The sequence below is a fragment of the Chenopodium album genome, chromosome 14 (genome assembly GCF_948465745.1).
Source record: "Chenopodium album chromosome 14, dcCheAlbu1.1, whole genome shotgun sequence".
Lineage (NCBI taxonomy): Eukaryota > Viridiplantae > Streptophyta > Magnoliopsida > Caryophyllales > Amaranthaceae > Chenopodium > Chenopodium album.
Window position 1 is genome coordinate 11,628,215 of NC_137847.1, and position 19,388 is coordinate 11,647,602.

The window sequence follows — 19,388 nt, forward strand, 5'->3', positions numbered from 1 at the left end:
TGCTGTGTTTGGTACCTAGTCGTCAATTATTCACCCTAATTAAAAACAAAATGTTTCAACTATTGAAGGAATTATCACACTTTAAACCATGTACAAGTGTACAACATTCAAATTTTCAAATCAAATAAATATATAGAAATTATACAATCAATACGTTATTTTTCACATACACAAAATAAAATATACGGGTAATAAATAAAAAAGTACAAATAAACTTTTGAAAATAAATAAAACACTGAAATGTTTCTAACTCTCCAAAATCATAAATTAGAAGTAATTTGAAAGTCATTAAAGCATTTCTCAAATAGAGAGGTATGTGATCATCGAAAAGCTTAATATTCAATGAAATACCACCATCTTCTTTTGGACTTGGTATGATGTACGCTTAGCCTTAACCCTCGTATATGATTCCACCATTGGCCGCTAACTTGGGCTTTCCCCAACCAAAATCTGCCAAATCATTGGGTAATTGGGCCCAAAAGTTTATCATAATATTTGGACATGTATAATGTGGGGCCCCATGAACCAGATTATCTAGGTCATGATGTGATTCTAGGTAATCAATTGCTCTTGTCAAAAAAAAAAAAAAAAAAAAAAAAAAAAAAAAAAAAAAAAGGGAATCAATTGCTGATCTTAAATTCTCTTTGTTTTGAGCTTTCATTAGAGCTTCGTGTATTGCACTCGCTGCGTATGATACCGGCTTGGCGGCTTGCATATGATATCACTTGCTTAGCAGTTAGAATTCTTAGCAATGCAAGCGTTAAAGAAAATGACATTACCAAAATATCCTCGAGGTAAAGTTGGATCCCTCAGTCTTAATTGATTGTCCATTAGTGAGTATAAAGAATTTCACACGTGATCACCTGTTAAACCACGTCCCTTACACGCATATGTGCCCTGCAAGCACCTCGTATGTGCTTAGCTTGTACTTCCTCCGTCCCATAATTTTATGCCTATATTCATTACTTATTTCAACATAAGATAGTTTAAGGAACTAAATTTTAATACAGTTGTTCTTGTGTATGGCTTACCACACCGTGTTATCACTTACTTCCTCTGTTCTTTTTTACTTGACTTGTTTCTTTTATCACGCTTGCTAATGCAAAACTTTAACGATCAATAACTTTAATTCTCCATAAGTAAAATTACAAAAGTTATATATAATGATAGTATTTATTGAGACGAATTCAAAAAGATCTCACATGAATATTTTTTTTCCTTACATACTATTCACAAAAGACGGTCAAAGAAGGGGTGGTGAATAGTGTAAAAGTCAAAGCGGGTCAAGTAAAAAAGAAGGGAGGAAGTATAAAATAAAAAAGTAAACTCTATAACACTGACCAAGTAATCCCTGTAAATTGTAATACTAACCAAAATCCCTATAACATTGACCAAGTAACCCTAGGTATAGCAGACATAGCACTAACGATGTAACTCCTTTGACAGTGACCAAGTAACTCCTATTACACTAATAGAATAACCCTTGTAATAATCGTGTGACCAGTCCCACATAAGAATTTGTAACTCGACCAAGTTAAAATATAACCAAAATAAATTTAACAAAAATTAGCTGTACCAAACAAAAAAATCCACGGTTGCACTCTTTTAATCCACACATAAATAGCAATAGTGCAATAATACATGGCATTAACGTAATACGTGTACAAATGTATTAAATGCATTTATATTGCTACCACCGTTGTCAAAATAATGCATTGGACGAATATTAAAAGGAAAATTTGTCAGAAAAAACCTTTTAAAAGGCTCATTTTGCAAGAAAAAACCTTTTAAAGCATTCTTTGTTTAAAAAAACCTCGACGATCACTTTTTTTGTTGAATGAAACCTGAGTCTTCTTTTCCGGCTTTGACCATGACTTTCAGGCGTTGACTCCCCTATTTTCCTACTTGCAGCCTACATCATCTAATTTTTCCCTCCTTTTTTTTGTCTCCCTTATTTCCCTCCTATATATATTCTAGGATAGCCCTCCCCAAATCACTTCATTTCGAATGAGGGCAAATTTTCCCCCAAAATCAGATCAATCAAAAGGTAAAATAGGGTTCTTCAGCAATTTCTTTCACAACTATGGTGTTCAAATCTCCAATTGGGTTCTTCTCTTATCTCTAATACCTCTGTTTTCTTTTGTATAATTTTGTAGGTAAAATGGTGAATTGCGGTTGTGGCTTTCCCTGTGCGAAGAGGACCTCTTGGACACATGAAAATCCGGGAAGAAGGTTCGAGGCTTGCAAAAAGTACAACCACGACACCGGAGAAAGAGGTTGCAACACTTTCAAATGGCTGGATGAGGAGCAAACAGAGTGGCAGCGTGATGTGATTAATGTGCTGCTTGCTGAGAGGCATAGGAGGGCAACCGAGTTGACTATTGTGAAGGCTAGAAATGCTTGCCTTGAAGATCATAACAATCTTCAAAGGGGGATGCAAAGAAGCTCTGCACCAGAGATGCAGCAAGGGGGGTTTAAGCTACCTGTCATTTGTGTTGTTGTCTCTGTGTTTGTTAGTGTGGTGATGAAAATGTTTATGTAGTTAGAATGCTAGGGCTGGTGGTTTGGTAAGTATGTAGGGGCTAAGGTAGGTAAGTTGTTGTTTTTAGCTAAGTAGACTTGGCTATTTTGGTGGGGGGTTTAAGTTAATTGAAAAGCTAAGCATGTTGTGTATTTTGTACCCCTTATTATGGAATAAAAAAAACAAGCTTTTGGTATGAAACAATTTTTGGTTCATGTTCCTTAATTAGTCCTTTATACTATTTGATTAGTGGTATAACTAACCCAAAACAAAGCAAGCAAAAATAGCTTATTTATAGCCACAATAATTTTGAAATCATTCATAACATTACACAAAATGATGTGATCATAAACAGATCTCCACATCATGAGTTTGTTCACAAAAAATTTGTTCCAAGTACCAATGTTGTTAAGCTTGGTAAAGGCAAAAGTTGCAACATTGTTCACATAAACACTATTATGACCAAGTACACAAATTTTTTAACAAAACAATAAACATGTTAAGCTTCATAGCAATATTCAGGTAGCATTCTGGGTTCCATGTGGTGCAGACAGTGAGATGGTCTGCTGTGAAGGCTGAGATGAGGTAGCTTCTGCTGCTTGCCCTGTTACTGGTTGCCCTGTTGCTGCACCTTTCTTTGGTCTTCCTGGAGGCCTCTTTGGCTTTTCAATAGGTGGGGTTGGGCACTTGTTCTTGTAATGCCCCAACCCACCACAGTTAGAACATTTATTTTGCACTTTTGCCCTTTTCACATTCTTCATTTTTTCCTCTTCTCCAGCTTCTTTCTTCCTCTTTTTACTTGAAGGCCTTCCAGGTAGGTTTCTGTGAGGAGGAGGTAATGGTTTTGGATAAGGGGTGACTTCCCATTGTTGATGACCTGGCATTGCTTTAAAGGTTGGAGCATATGTCTTGGTGTATGTCTCCACATGATAAGCTGGGTGAATGAACTGCTCTATGTCCAGCCTTCTCAATTGAATACAGGCAAGTGCATGCCAGCAGGGAATACCCATAAGTGTCCATCTGTTGCAGCTGCAAGATTTGGTTTCTAGGTTTACAACATAAGTGTCTTCTGAGTCATCACATTCAAATTCCATCAAGTCAGCTTGAGTAACCCTCATGTTGGACACTTGTTGCAAACCTCTATGCACAAACTTCAAAACAGTTGGCATAATCAAACCAGTGAAATGCTTGAGCCCTTCCTTTTTTGCAAAAAACCTTCCCATAACATATCTTCTTACCCACTCCATCAGCTGCAGAATAGGCTTAGTTCTAGCTTCTCTGAGAACATTGTTGAAGCTCTCACAACAGTTGTTCAAGAGCATCCCTGACTTGGAATGAGAGCTGAACTTGTGCCTTGACCAATGACCAGGTGGAATGGCATTTAAGTAGTTGTATGCATCTGCACTGAGCTTCTTGATCTGTTCCATATGCTGCTTGAAATGATGCTATGGACAACAACAGCAACATAACAAGTGTTAGGGTCTTAGAATAATATGTATATGTAACCAAAGAATACTACACTATGCCATGTACCTCTGTAGTTGATCTTGCAGCTTTCCAAAAATGCTCCTTGTATACAGTCCCAGGGAATTTATTCTTGAAATTGCTCCAAATGTGCCTACAACAGTACCTAGTATCTGCATTAGGCATCACTGTAGCAAATGCATCCAATAGTCCCTGTTTCCAAATATTCCAGCAAGCAATTAGCAAACTAAATTTGATTTTGATATGAAAAATGGACTAAACATTTAGCAATATAATTACCTTTTGCCTGTCACTCATGTAAGTGAGTTCATCAGCTTCATGAACCCAAGTGACAGAATCTGCAACTGATGCAATGTCCTTCCTTAGTAGCTCCAAAAACAAGGTCCAAGTCTCTCCATTTTCCACCTCTACAACTGCCCAGGCTACAGGGAAGATGTTGTTGTTGCCATCTTTCCCTACTGCTGTCAAAAGGATGCCTGGATATGCCCCCTTCAAGTGAGCACCATCCACTCCCAAGATGGGTCTGCATCCTGCCATGAATCCCTGCTTGCAGGCTTGCAAGCACACATATAATCTCTGGAATACAGGTTGGGGGTTTTGCACTCCATCTACCTTCACAATTGCTGTACTACCTGGGTTATACTTCAATATGGCAGCTGCATAGTCCCAAACCTTCTCATATTCTAAATCTGCATCTCCAAAAATCATCTTGAAAGCCCTCTGCCTAGCATACCATGCTAAGTAGTAGCCTATTTCTACTTTACACTCTCTTCTTGCCCTTTTAATGAATGCACCTAACTTCCAAGTGGGGTCATCCCTCCAGTCTTCAAGGTACCTCTCAGCTAGGTACTGTGAAGTTATCTTTGAGTTCTTAACTTGGTGCCCACATATATGCTTAAGCCTTAAACTCTTAATTTGCCAAGTTGCCTCACCTTTTAACTTTCTGCAATGTATCTTAAACCTACACTTTCTTTTTGCCTTGCATGTGCATTCCAAAATTCTAGCTCTCTTCCAAGGACACCCACATCTATGAGCACAATATGCACTCACTCTTTGGTTGTTGTTATGTAGAAAATAAAAGTCATAACCATGGTCAATTGCATGATATTGTAAAGCCCTCCTAAAGCACTTGTTAGTTGGGAATTTCAAGCCTTTAGTCAACACCACTTTGCCCTTGAAATCAACCTCTGGGTTGAACTCAGGATACACTGGCCCCTCATCATCAGAACCTACCTCACTAAGTACTTCACCATCTGAGTCCACAATGTCCTCATCATCTCCAATCTGCAAACCATCCTCAACATCATATCCACCATCATCTAAAACTGCAGTTGACAGACCCCCTAAACTCCTAGTCACCCTCTCTTGTATGTCATGATCCACAAACTCATCAAACAAATCATCATCATCTTTGTCCTCATAATCATTCTCACTTAAATCAGCATCATCTTCCACTAAATCCTCACCCCCTGCTAACTCCTCACCCCCAGCTAAATCATTGAGCATCAATTGTTCAATGCCTATTTCTGGGTTTGTTTCTGGCAATGTAGACAGTGTAGGAAGAACCCCTAAATCTGGAAGAACAGGGAAGCTATTGGCAGAATTGGAAGGGGTACTTATGTCAATAATTTGGGTGGGTGGTTTTTTGGTTGCAGAAATTATTGGAAGCTTTGTTTTTTTGAGAGGGAGAACAGTAAAAAAAAAGTGAGCAACTTTGCTTGTCTTGAACAAAGTAAAACCCCAATTTTTTTGGGCTATTTTCGAACATACAATAGATTACTTAACACTTACCGTATTTTATTGATCATGTATTAATTGCGAGCAGAGAGAGAGGGAGAAACCCATTTTGATGGGATAGTTTTGAAGAGCATTCATGGAGTAGAGGAGAGAGAGATGAGAGAGGGAATACAGAGCAACTTAGTTGGAGGGAAAATTAGGGGAACAATTAGAAGGGGAGTGCAAATAACAAAATAAAGGGCAGCAAGTAGGAAAATAGGGGAGTCAACGCCTGAAAGTCATGGTCAAAGCCGGAAAAGAAGACTCAGGTTTCATTCAACAAAAAAAGTGATCGTCGAGGTTTTTTTAAACAAAGAATGCTTTAAAAGGTTTTTTCTTGCAAAATGAGCCTTTTAAAAGGTTTTTTCTGACAAATTTTCCATATTAAAAAGATTGCATTTGCATCTAAGTATTCATATAATGTTTACAGATCAATCAAAGTAAGATAAGCTAAAAAATGGAGGTTTCTTGGTTATGCTTAGCACTCTTCATATTATCGCTCGGTATAGTATTCAATCTTTTGGAAAAACATACACCAAAAAATTTACCACCAGAACCAACAAAGTTACCCTTGATTGGCAACCTACACCAACTAGCATGGGGAAATACCCTCCCACACCGTCGCCTCGCCGAGCTGGCGACGGTGTATGGGCCTATCATGCACCTCCGACTCGGAGAAGTTCCTACCGTTGTCGTATCATCGGCTGATATGGCAAAGGAGGTGATGAAGACTCATGATGCTGTGTTTTGTAGTAGGCCAACTCTTTTGGCTGGGAAAGAGCTTTTCTATGATTCTTCGGACATTGGATTAGCCCCGTACGGTGAGTATTGGCGGCAGGTGTGGAAGATCTCGGTGCTCGAGCTGTTTACGATGAAGCGGGTCGAGTCGTTTCGGGTTATCAGGGAGGAGGAGGTTGCGGAGTTTGTAGAGTTGCTAAGGTCGGAGGCAGGGTGTGTGGTTAATCTTAGCAAGAAATTTTTTAGCCTCACTTTTGACATTACATCTCGCTTAGGTATGTAACTTTGGTTTACTTTTGCTTTTTAAACTTTGCTTTGCAGGTTTGACCCTATGCTAGCTAATTTAGTAGGTAAAGTTATACTAAGACAGAAGGATTGTATCTATAATTTAAGATTGTAAACTTACAATCTATTTGTTTGGATTAGATCATTTTGAGTCAAGTCGGTTAATTATACAATTAAGTCGGGTACAATTACACACTTACAACTTACAAAATAAAAAAAAATAAAAGGTCGATCAAGTTTGGCTTAGGCCATCTTTGATTTGTATGTTCAGGTCAATTAATTCAGATTAAAATTGATTTGGTCTTTTTCGGTATCATGTAATTTTGAGCCTACTCGTTTCAGGTCTAATTCAGATTACTTTTTGGGTAACGGGTGTATTTGAAACAATTTATACAAGTTAACATAAATTGTCACAAGTTACTTTGGGTAGGGAAAAGTCGGGTCGGGTTACTTTGGATAGACAGGATAGTATCGAGTCAACTTCACTTTGAATTAACCTATCTCAAATGATTGGTATTTACTTATTTTAGAAAAAATAAAATTAGATAATTACTTTATATTTACGTTTATTAATAGTTAAATATCTTTAATTTAGGATTTTTTTTTATTTTATTTTTTTTTGTTAGAAACTACCTACAACTCACTCCGTATTTTAATAAGCGTTATACTTTCATTTTTTTTTTTTGGATAATGCTATATGTAGCCCTAAGGGCTATATATAAGCATTAAATACACTCTTGAAAATTGTATAAAATTAGGAATTCATGACAAAAATACGCGTAAATCAATGTAATTAGTGTTTATATTTTTATGATTTTTTTAACTTTTTACGATTTTCAAGTGTAAATTTAATGCTTATATATAGCCGAATAGAATTTTCCTTTCTTTTTTACAAAAAGTTATATTTTAATAATTATATCTTTCTCATTCATAGTCTTCCTCCAAACCCATTATTACTTTTTTTTTTATTATTTACATCCTCTCACATTCATTACTTTTTAATAAAATATTAACTCCACTATCTTTCTTTTATATAAGTTTTTTAATACTCCAAGTCTCCAACTACCCCACTTACCTCTTGTTTCATTTAAGTCAATTAAATTGCCTAAAACAATATGCCGGTCAAAGTGTAATACTTATTAAAACATGAAGGGAGTAATAAAACCCAAAATTTGTGTGAAACTACCTACAAAAAAAATTGTATAAGCTAGAAACTACCTAATAAAAGGTACTGTAAAATAATGTAACGGACTACTGCTAGCCTGATTTCCATTGTTGACCAAATTTTCCTACGTTGACCCACCCAAAAACATCCTGAAATCGCCCACTTTGTGTTTGGAAGGTGGTTTCGACTTGGTGGAGGAAATTTCAAGCGGATTGTGTTGGTCTTAGGGATGAAAGTGGGTGGTTTTGGGGGTGTTTTGTGGTGGGTCAACGCCGGAAAATTAGGTAAATAGTGGAAAACCGACTAAAGGTAGTCTTTTGCAACATTTAACCTTTTAATAGGTACTTTCTTACAATTTTGTTATTAGGTAGTTTTTCACAAATTCTAGGTTTTACTCCCTCTGTTTTGACGTTTTGTAATAATTGCAACATTTTGACTTTTGCACTATTCATATACTTCGTATATACTTTGACTATACTTTTTACTAATCCATAAAAAAAACATATATTGTCACGTAATATATATTTGGATTAGTCTTTATGTATATTTTCATTAGATTCTTCTAAATAATATATATTACAAATATTTATGGTCCAAATTGTACATTGGCATTTGTGTCAACGATGAAAGGTGTTGCGATTATTATGAAACGAAAAGAGTAGTAGATAATTTCTAACAAAAAAATCCTTAAAATAAATATAAAAGTTTCAAAGTACATATTAATAAGAATGTGATGACACCTCATTCTAAAGAACTTGTTCATATTAAAACATTGAGTGAGTTGAATCTTCATTTTAAAAGACAAGAAGAATTTTTGTGCACCTATAAGAATCCTTTTTTTTTTTTTTTTTTTTTTTTTTTTTTTTTTTTGTTACAAACTCACAAGAACAGGTGATGAGAATTGATTTAAAAATCTATTGAAAATGGGAGGAAAGCTTTAACCATCTGAGCTATCCCTCACTCTTGTATTTATTGATTAGGTCATGAGGTATCTTAAAAGAACTTGTTCATATATAAATTAGAATTCTTAATGTGTAAAAGTAATTCAAAATTTTTACAAGTGTGTATTGAATTAATGGTCTTATACATTATACATCAGGATAGCCTTCAATAAGAAAGGCGAAGAGCGAGAAAAATTTCAAGCTCTATCAGCAGCTTTTACAAAGATTGCCTCAGGTTTCTCCATTGCAGACGTCTACCCGTCAATTGATTTTCTTCATACGATAAGTGGGATGAAGAAGAAATTCAAGAAGCTTGTTCAGGACTCAAATAAATTACTTGATCCTATAATCGAAGAACACAAGTCTAATAAGAAGAACAATCAGGGTAAAGACAAGGAAGACTTAATCGATGTTCTACTCAACTTTCACAAGGATAATGTCAAAACTTCTCATGATTTCTGCTTGAGTACAGATAACATTAAGGCGGTTGCAATGGTAAGTTTCCGGAACTCCATTTCATATGAACCTACTATTGCATAAATTTCATGCACATTTGCACAAATTTTTACATGGTATTAGCAGGGTTGGTTCTGAGCATGAGCAGGATGGTCGATTGCACAGGGCCCCTAAGTGAAACTATTATAAAAAGGCCCCAATATATGAAATTTAATTATACAAACTAAAGAAAAAACTTATTAATCAATAATCTATTCTTCAATTTTATCATAAAATTTATATTTTGGTAAAATATTTTTCCTTAAAAGAAATAATTTTAGGGTTTAATTTAACAAAATTGCACTGGGCTATTTTCAGTGTTAGCATTTGTAGCCCTACCTCTGGGTATTAGTATATAATATATATAATATATTGCATCTATATATATTATAAATGAATGACAATTAATTTAAAGTTAATACATGTTAACGACCTTACTTGAACATGATACGTACTCTTCTCTGAATTTGCTTGTGCTTAATTATAGGAGCTTTTTGGTGCCGGAAGTGAGACATCATCCACGGTAATGGAATGGACAATGTCTGAATTGCTAAAAAATCCAAAAGCAATGGAGAAGGCACAAGCTGAAGTACGACGAGTATATCAAGGAGAGGTTGTAGTTAATGAGACAAAGTTACACAAGCTCACATACTTGAAACAAGTTATCAAAGAAACCCTACGTCTCCATCCCCCACTTCCTCTCTTGGTTCCTAGAGAATCCGTCGAAAGATGCCAAATTCAATGTTATGAAATACCTATCAAAACTCGAGTAATTATCAATGCATGGGCTATAGGAAGAGATCCTAAATCTTGGTTGAAACCTGAAAGATTTAATCCCGAAAGATTTGAAGATTGTTGTACAGATTACAAAGTAAGTGATTTCGAGTTACTTCCATTTGGTGCAGGGAGAAGAAAGTGCCCTGGTGTGGCACTTGGTATAGCTAATGTTGAGCTTCCATTAGCCATGTTACTCTACCACTTTGATTGGAAATTACCTCTTGAAAATTTAGATATGGACGATTCTTTTGGCATAACAATGCGAAGGAAAAATGAATTGCATGTAATTCCAATTATCCCTTGCCCTTACTAATCTTGTGTAACGTAACTTATATTTTGCTTTATTGAAAGGTGGTTTTTTCTTGTATCGAAGAACAAATGTACGGTAATATAGGGAGACATTGTGTTTATTTTCATTTATTTCTTTTGTTGTCTATATATGGATTTTAAGTCGATCGAGCCCATAATATTACATAGAAACTAGGTTGAAATAATCATTTAATTTAAAAGGCGGGTGTGTGTTATTGTTCAAGACCACTTTCAATTAAATGAAAGTAGAGTACAAATCATATAGCACAAGGAATACATACATTGGCCTCCGTACAATTGGAAGATAACATAACTAGTGGTCAATGGTGATATATACTAGCTCCTTGTGCATACAATGCATTTGTAAGATTAGTAATATATAAACGGACCTCCCCCACCATCGCTAGGATTTCGCTTTGGGTCATTTTTCAAGGGTGAGGGATGGATTTCAGGTGGTTTTATGGGGGAGGGAGGGTTTCAGGGAGGGGGTTTGGTGGTTCAGGCATTCAGGGGAATAAGATAAAAAATATATATAATACTAATAATCTTTTAAAAATTAAAAACATTAAATAAATTAAATCAAATTAAATTAAATTAAATTGTCAAACATATGAGATTATGATATGTGTCACATCTAACTTATTAATTAGGTTACGAACCTGTCATAGCTTATGTAAAACGGATACCCTTAAAACGTTTTATTATTCAAAAATAATCAAAAGTTTTACTTATTGTGACGGACCGCTCAAAGGTTATATTATTTTTAACAATTTTAACTTGTTTTATCTTTTGATCATATTGTATTATTGGGTATATAATATATAACAATAAAATTAATAAAATAATGAAAATAAGTACAAAATATACATCCATATTTCAAGTAACATATATATATAGAGTAAATAATGAGTAATAGCTAGAGTATTGAAAATTGTTTAATGTAGCATGTTTGGTAGAGGTGGTGGGTAATTCAATTGTGACTTTGAGATCACAGGCTCGAGCATGCATGAGCTCCATCACCTTCATTTTCCTAGGAGTGGGGGATTCTTTTACCTTCTCCCTCTACTCTCAAGCATTAATTAATTAACCAGCATGGTTGGACTAACTAACTTATGATAGGTGTTGCTAGAATATACAACATATTTAATTAAAAGATAGGAGGTTCCACCTCAAAACCATATGGCAATGAGAGGAGTAGCCCCTTAGCCTTATAAAGTAGACACAACTTTCACTCTTACATTGTGAGACAATACTTTTATTCACATGTGGGTTTTCTCCTAGACTCAACAACGATACAATCTCTAATTTTGGTGGGGTTATGTTAGATTCGTCTTGAAATGTGCATTGGCAAGTTTGAAACAATAAATGTTGAAGAAAGTATATTGTCATACAAATATAGATAATGCTTTCCAAATAAGTCACAAGTAGCTTAGCTATTAATGATATCTTACAATGTATATTATTCAGGGATTAATCACGCTAGATAATTTCGAATTCCCTTTGTATTATGCAAGGACAGATGAACTTAAAAGCATATATAGTGCAAAAGGGTCATTTGCAGTTGAACATTAAAAAACATTGGCACTCACTTCGTTAGAGCATTCTCAGAATCAATAATTTCGCAACATTTTGGAGAAAAATAAGGCAAGTGACTGTTGAGATCAACTATATTCTTTTCATATGAAATAAAGTGTTTTGGTGAGAATTTTTATGTCAATTGGTCCGTCTAGCCTTGCGTGATCATGTCTTATATTTTGAATGAAATTTGACATCAACTTTTTCTTCAAAATATATTATCGTTATTAGTGATGGGAACGCTAATGAATTGTTGAAATAAGGAATGTACATGATTTGTGAAAAATAAACATGTTTTATACAACTTAACTTTTTATATACTCGTAGTTTTAAAAGTTTTGATTGGATAATGTATGTTGACGAGAGAAAAAATTGATGAGAGCAAATTAAGAGTAAAGTATAGCGTAGTGGTATCTCATGGCTATTCATGATATGAGATTTCATGTTTGTAGTAATATGCATTATTATTTTCCAAAACTAAAAATTTCATAATTATCTTAATTACAAAATCAAATGTTTAATGATAAGAATATGCAAATAACAAAAAAAAATGGTTTGACCTTAAACGTTAATTGTTATAAATAAGTTAGGCCCTGTTCTTCAGAGCTTCTGGGCAGAGTAGAGCAGGGGTCAACAGAGCAGATTAAATTTCAGCAGAGTAGAGCAGAGCAGAGCAAATTTCAGGATAGCAGAGCAGAGTAGAGCTGAGCTGAGCTGAGTAGAGCAGATTTCAACATTATTATTATTATTATAAAAATATCAAAAAACCTACAAAGTCAATCAATTTACAAGAAATTGGTGGGGAGCCGAGATACAATCTGGGCCCCCACCCCTCTAGCTATAGCGAACCCGATCCTGCTGAAGATGTGAGCAGCTGCACAAGCACCAATATCCTGAGTCTTAGCGTGTTCGCCTGGACCCGCTTCAGCAACGCAATAGCATCCTTCACTAATTCCCCCAACAAAGAAATGGAGAAAGGAAGAAAACCATAGCCAATATCTCTGCAACGCGCCCCATACTTGTCCCGCTTCCACTGAGCCGCCGCCGACACAACACGATCAGGAGCAAAATCAGACAACCCCGATTGTGTCAAAGGTGAAGACCCCGTCAAGTCAACATATACATCAAGGTCGTTATCCCCGGAATAAAGCAACACATCTGCTGGTCGAAGTGCCCCGTCGTTCCCTCCGGTCATCCCAACGTTAACCTCCTTTCGAGCAGAAATCCCAAACCGAAAACAAATATCAACAAGGGTGTCACGAACAACGTTGTGCCGATGTTTAATACCCACCATCCCAGCACAAGACACTGCATGATCCCCATAAATATCCCCATCAAAAACTCTTGAGCAAGCAGAACACGGTGTTGAAACGGAGAACAAAGGAACACCCAACCGGTAGCAAAGAACACAACGGTAATAAGTCTTACCATTCATAGTCTGACCCAAACCTGATATTGGGACCGTCCGCAACCATGCCGAAGTGTGATCCCCCTGTTGGGACTTCCATAATGCAACCTGACACGGAGATAATTGGAATCCGCAAATGCAGCGACCTTCGTGAAATATATATCTGCCAGTCTTTTCATGAGATTGGGAGCAGCGATCTCACTAGGGTTACTCATCAGGTCAGTCTCCACAGTCCTGTTAAAAAGACTAAGAGTACCTTCGAAGGCCGATCCCGGACCAACAATACCAGAATTGCAAAGAAGCGAAACCTGAGGACCAGAAGACTGCAGACGCGATGCAAGGAAAGCATAGTGCCGAACATCACCGCCGAATAGACACCCAAACCACCATATGCAAAAGGTAAGGTAGCAAGTCGCCATTGCCAATCACCAAAACCAAGCCCCGAAACAGTTACAATACGCTCCAAAGAAGCCCAAAGGGCCACGTCAAAAGAAATCTATGTCGTTTCAAAAAGACGAGGAGGACAAGTGCGCATAGAAAAGTAGAGTTTTGAAACCCCAGTACACGCACGAAGAAGCAACAACTCACATTGGGGATCATCGAGCTTAGCAACAGCATCCGTTAGCACAATGGTCTTCGAAACTTTATGTGAAACAAGCTCACCACAGAAAGAGGAATCAGCACTGACAGGACCACCCTGTAACTTAACACCATGCACAGGGGGACCAATATCTGGAGGAAAGACACCGACAAGACGGCTACGAGGGCCAGAATACTTCTGTTTTCTCAACGTTGACATGGAGTCCGAGACGAGGTCCCTCCGCCAAAATCAACTCCCAAACCTTTCCTACCACTAAGGTGTCACCAATAATAGTACCGTCATCTAAATACCAAGCTTGCAAACATAAGTCAAAAGAATCCCTGATTTGGCACACTAACGGATGAAGAACCAAAGCAAAAAGAAAAGGGCCTAGAGGATCACCCTGTTGCACTCCCTGACATGACCATAAGAAAGATAAATAAATGCAAACATAAATAAATGTGTACCATATTTAACATATGTTAATAGTAGAAAGATAAAAGACAACGGTTTACTTATATTTATTTCACAAAAATTTTAAAATAAAATGATTTAATGAGTAATAATGATTTTACTTATAAATTTGTCTTAATCATATATTTTTAACCCTCAAAATGATAATGATATATAAAGTACTACTTGAAAACAACCTCTTTTTTTTAATTCTTAAATTGTATGAAAAGATTTGAAAAATAATTCAACTCAATGAACTAACAATCAATACCCACATAAAATGTTTCTACATTTTGTGATTCTAATATCAAATGATTATAAAAAGAAATTGTTATTATTATTATTTATTTTTTTGAAAGAATTGTTATAATTATTAGAAATTATTAATTAATAATATTATTAAATATTAATTCTTAATAATTTGAATTATTAAATATTATTATTGATAATTATTATTATTAATTATTATTATGATTAATAAATATTAATTATTATTATTATGATTAATAAATATTAAATTTATTTTTAATATTAATAATTATTATAATTATTCAAAATAATAAATTATTATCATCAATACAATATTAATTATTATTTTTGAATATTAATTATTATTATTGTTATTATTAATTATTATTTGAAAATAGAGCAGAGCAGAGCATATTTCTTTTGAGCACAGCAGAGCATAGCAGATTTGATTTGAGCAGAGCAAAGCAAAGCAGAGCAGAGCAGAGTAGAGCAGCTCTAAAGAACGGGTCAATTCAATCAAAACTTTACTCTTGATGGTACTTAAAGCCTAAAATTGTTTTATACACTTTTTTACACTCTCTTGTATGAAAGCTTGTAGAGTTTGAAATGTGGATCGATGCAGCTGATAACTCTTCATACCGAAGCAAAATGAAGGATGAATGAGATTTGAACTCATAATCTCCAGGCCCGTCTTAGAGAAGGCTTTTTATGATACACAGAACAGGGCCCCCAAAATTGAGGGCCCAAAATTTCGCTGGTTCAAGTTATAAATTTTTCTTTTTTAAAAAAAAAAAGTAAATATATATCATCTTTATCATATTCCCGTAATACACGGCCATCATTTCCAAAACCATATCCAAACTCTTGTCCAAAATTAAGTCTTTGACTTTAGTTTTTAAATTTTAAATTAAAATTAAATACTATTTTTTATCTCTCTTAAATGGATAATTCCCTTAATTGTATCCAACTACCACTATTTTTTAGGCAAACTTTAAGCAACCGTTTATTCTCAATTATAATATCCGATTTTGATTCACATTAACAACCAATTTATTTTCATATTATACCAGTATTAAGTACTTTCATACCCACAACAATTAGAATCTTTGCATCAAAAAATCAAGCAATTACAATCTATTTCAATTGTAATTCGGTTCAATCCACAAGTTATTTGGCCAAGAATTCTTCCATTAAATTTGTAGACTTGGAGCTATGGTCTTTGCCCTTTGGAGTGCAGAGGTTGATTAAATTACCAGGTTGTGTTTCTTTTTTCTTTTTTTTCCTTCTTTTTTTTTAAAAAAAAAAAAAAAAATTGGTTTTTTTTTTAAAAAATTCTAAAGTATAATAATAATAATAATAATAATAATTATAATAATAATACTACTTTATACCTTTATGTAAAAATTATTAGGGCCCAATTTTTGTAATTAGAACAGGGCCTCCAAATTGTTGGAGATGTCTTGATAATTTTTTTTGTCACGCTGATTTTAAATATTACAAGTATATTAAATAATCAACTCAATCAAAAGTTTTAACTTAAATATTTTCTTAAATATGTTGAATTGAACGTAGCTTCTATCTTAAAGAAAGGAAGAGTACTAGAGTAGGAGTAGAATTCACCAACAATTTGTCATTTTATGTTTACATTGAAGGACGAAACTCTAATAATACAAGTCTAAGGCCCTAGGCTCGTTACAATAAGTTGTAGACATTATTAATTTTGGACCATGGTACCCTTCAATTATAGGCCTAAATGAACAGTCGTACGTGTGGCTCAAGAACCTCGCGCAATAGTGCACCAAACAATACCAATACCCACCACACTAAATCCTAATCTATATGGTAAAATTAGTAATATAGGGCACCGACTTTTTTTTTCTCCTCATTTGATACACATAGGTTTAATTTTGTATTAAAACTAGCTATTCGTGTATTTCCGGTGTATTTGGAGATTTTTCTTTGAAAATATTGTTTAATCAACAATATGTAAATTAAGTTCTTGAGTACTTTACTTTATTAATAGTCAAGTAGAAGAATATAACTTGTAAGGAATTTCGTTTTTTATAAACAAAAGATTAAATTGAATAAATATTTTACGGAAAAAAAAAAAATCCTTAATTTATTAAACAACCCTCTCCCTTCCCTAACCCTCAAAGCCTTAAAAGCAATTACATGGATTTTCAAGCAGGCATATTCTTGTGAGAAAGTCGAATTTAACTTTATTTGTAATCCTTTGTAACATTGGAGCTTGTGAAGCTCCTTTGAGAAACTTAGCAAACTTTTCCCGCCGTTTGTAATTCTTTGTTTATTAAGATCGTGTAAAAAAAATTAAGATCGTGTAAAACAAAAAATGTTGGAACAATGTTGCAACTCATACCCTCATATTAGGTGGATATAGATAAGCACGTATACCACTAGGGTGAGACGGAAATGGTTGTAGATTAGTATATATATGTTGAGATAGGGATAGGGATAGAGATGGGGATAAAAATGTTAGGTGGGAATGATGATGGAAAACCAAACATTGGCCCCATCTCTAATATGAGGGTATGAGTTGCAACATTGTTCCAACATTTTTTGTTTGTGAAGAGTTCATATATATGGACTTAATATGTGTGTATGACATGCGCTCATGCCTCAATGTATTATTGTGTCATTTGTTGTCATAATGGTATGTATAGAGATGACATGCATGGTCATTGTGTAGATATCCAGGTCGAGCAATTAAGCTCATATGTATAATATAAAGAATAAAATATAAAAACAAAAATGTCATGATACATGTGCAAAGACAAGTATTAATCATGTTGATATACACCTTTGTTATTCTAAGACCCCCTAAAAAAAGATGCATCTAGTAATTAAAGCTAGGAAGAGCACAATAATGTGAAATAATGTGGAGCCAACGAACAAGTAGGGAGAGGATACAAATCCACCACTGTTGTTTACACAAATCTTTCCCATCATTTTCATATCAATTACTTCTTATTATTAAAGTTGAACTGGCCACCTACAATTACTACTATTCCCTAATTTAAAGCACCCTTTGATTCTCGACTTTTGTCCACAAATTATTACATACACTGGAGTGTGCATGCAATGTCTTGTGGCCAGGGTGTTGTGATTAACGTGTTTAGGTGCACTCGGGTGCATGATATATGTTTTTTTTTCAAGTTCACCATGGGTTTGAGATGATTTTTTTTTTTTTTTTTTTTTTTTTTTTTTTACAATAGCAAATGTATTTATAAAATCAGAGTTTTTAAAATACAGAACAAGAACTAAAACTTAAAGCATGGCTTTTAACCCTTAAGCCTTTACAACAACTTTTAACATTAAAAACAAAATTAAACTTGAATTGGCCGGACCTGTCGCAGATTAGGGACTCCTTACAAACAAAGGAGCAAAAACATACTACACACCATAAAGAGAGCAACGGAAAGAATCGAAACTGTTTGACCATGGCTAGCTTTTCCTTACCTGACGGGATCTACTCATCACCAAGTAAGGTCTTCAAACGGGTCACTCGAACTAGTGACCTTCCCATCAATAGCTTTCCTTGTTGACAAGAAAGCTTTGATAACAAGAAAGCTTTGATAACATCGAGGCTCGAGAAACCCTAAAACAAAGTTTGGGCGCCTGCTTCAGATAACAAATTTCAAGAGTAATGATCACAAGAATCATTACAACCGAAGGAAAAGAAACCAAACCAATACCACTCCAACAAAATACACACTTCACCTTAGCCAAGGCCAACTTCTTGTTCAAACCCCCAACAACCACACCTGTAAACTCTCTTACCACTATAACCACACCACAATCCCTAACAAAGGATCCCGACTCTCTCTCTGCACACAACCATCCAAAATCCTATAGCCAAAACAATTCAAAAGCCCGGAAAACAACCAAAGGAGGCTAAAAAAATACCATAAAACAAACTAAGACAACTAAACTCCGAAAATTACCAAGAAAAAACATAATTAGAAAAGAGAACAAACCAGAGGAGAGCACCGCCCAAACCGAAATCCCCGAGACCACTAACACAAGGAACCTCAAAACCCTAGTCCTAATTTCACCGTTTTCGTCACGAACTTCTCTTGACGACGGCGTTAGGCCTAACCCTCCAGTGCAAGGACCCACGAAACCCTAATCCTAACTTTACCGTTTCCGTCACGGTCAAAATTACCGATGACCAATGACGGCGGCATTAGGCCTAATCCTTAGGCCTTGTTTCACCGGCGGAGAGACCCTTTGAACGAACACTAACCTTCCACGCAAAGGTGGGAAACGGTGCCGGAGATGATCTGAAACCTCCCTCGAAACCTTCGATAACTAGGATAGCTCACACAAACACCTCAAAAAGGGATTAAAAATCCTCAATAAAGAAGGTGAAAGCTTCGGATTTTCCGAGTGTGAGAAAGATGAAAAGACAGGAAGGGGAAATGGAAAGGAAAGGAGAAGAGAAGCAGAAAAATAAGAAAGAAGATGAGCAGGCTCGCCGGAGTGCGGCCGCGGCGCCGAAACTCCGGCGAGCTCCTAGGGTTTAAAAGGGGAAACTTGAAACATAGGAGAGAGAAGAGAGGATTTAAGGGCGTTTAAGAGAAGTCAACATTTTTTTATCGAAAAAATACAAG

At 35.3% G+C, this 19,388-nt stretch overlaps 1 protein-coding gene and 1 pseudogene across 1 annotated transcript; one reads left to right on the forward strand and one right to left on the reverse strand.

The window, feature by feature from the left end:
* Nucleotides 1-3,039: 3,039 nt before the first annotated feature.
* On the reverse strand, nucleotides 3,040-5,814 carry LOC145577780 (uncharacterized). Its single transcript, XM_081635228.1, has 4 exons — nucleotides 5,798-5,814; nucleotides 4,286-5,597; nucleotides 4,055-4,198; nucleotides 3,040-3,966 (listed from the first exon to the last, which is right to left on the reverse strand). Exons 1-4 carry the CDS (start codon nucleotides 5,812-5,814, stop codon nucleotides 3,040-3,042), a joined length of 2,400 nt encoding a protein of 799 aa, XP_081491354.1.
* A 425-nt stretch (nucleotides 5,815-6,239) lies between these two features.
* LOC145577781 (desmethyl-deoxy-podophyllotoxin synthase pseudogene) lies at nucleotides 6,240-10,496 on the forward strand (annotated as a pseudogene).
* Nucleotides 10,497-19,388: the final 8,892 nt, after the last annotated feature.